At 40.2% G+C, this 528-nt stretch overlaps 1 protein-coding gene across 1 annotated transcript in view; it reads right to left on the bottom strand.

Annotated features, from left to right (window-relative positions):
• LOC119586374 (calpain-C-like) overlaps positions 1-528 on the bottom strand; it is a gene marked incomplete at its 5' end in the record, with an annotated part of 17,952 nt that overhangs the window by 9,210 nt on the left and 8,214 nt on the right. The window contains 1 exon segment of the mRNA XM_037935086.1: positions 79-148. Coding sequence (XP_037791014.1) covers positions 79-148 — 70 coding nt within the window.

A 528-nucleotide genomic window follows, 5' to 3' on the forward strand; every position in this document is an offset into this window, starting at 1 on the left:
CTGCATCTTCATCTCACCCTCCATCTCCACCGCAGCCCCTCCCCACCCTGCAACGACAACGTAAACAGACTCGCTCACCCAGCTTGCCGTGGACAATGTCGAACTGGTAATTCTCCTCAGAGATGAAGATCGGATTCTGCACCAATTCCTGCAACACGTCAGAGCCTGGATTAATTTTCCGTCAAATTAAACATTGGGTAATTTAGATATTTTTTTTTCATTTTATCTCATTTATTCATTTATTCGTCTCTTGTAGGAAAGGCGTGTGTGAGAATGAATAATGACTCGATGGGACGTAATTATCGTTTCGGTTTTAAATCTGGAATATCTTTCATTTTAGAATTATTTATTTTTATTCATACCGTTTGTACATTCGCCTCGATGACTCTCGTTCATGACATAACTAGAAAAAAAATAAAGTTGTAAAGCAAAACCCACTTTTCATGAATGAGGGAATGCGTCCCATGATTTAGACCGATTTAGCCTTGGCTTGTAAATAATGGCGTGGAAGGTGGTCTACGAACAGGT

Source organism: Penaeus monodon, chromosome 21 (assembly GCF_015228065.2).
Source record: "Penaeus monodon isolate SGIC_2016 chromosome 21, NSTDA_Pmon_1, whole genome shotgun sequence".
NCBI lineage: Eukaryota > Metazoa > Arthropoda > Malacostraca > Decapoda > Penaeidae > Penaeus > Penaeus monodon.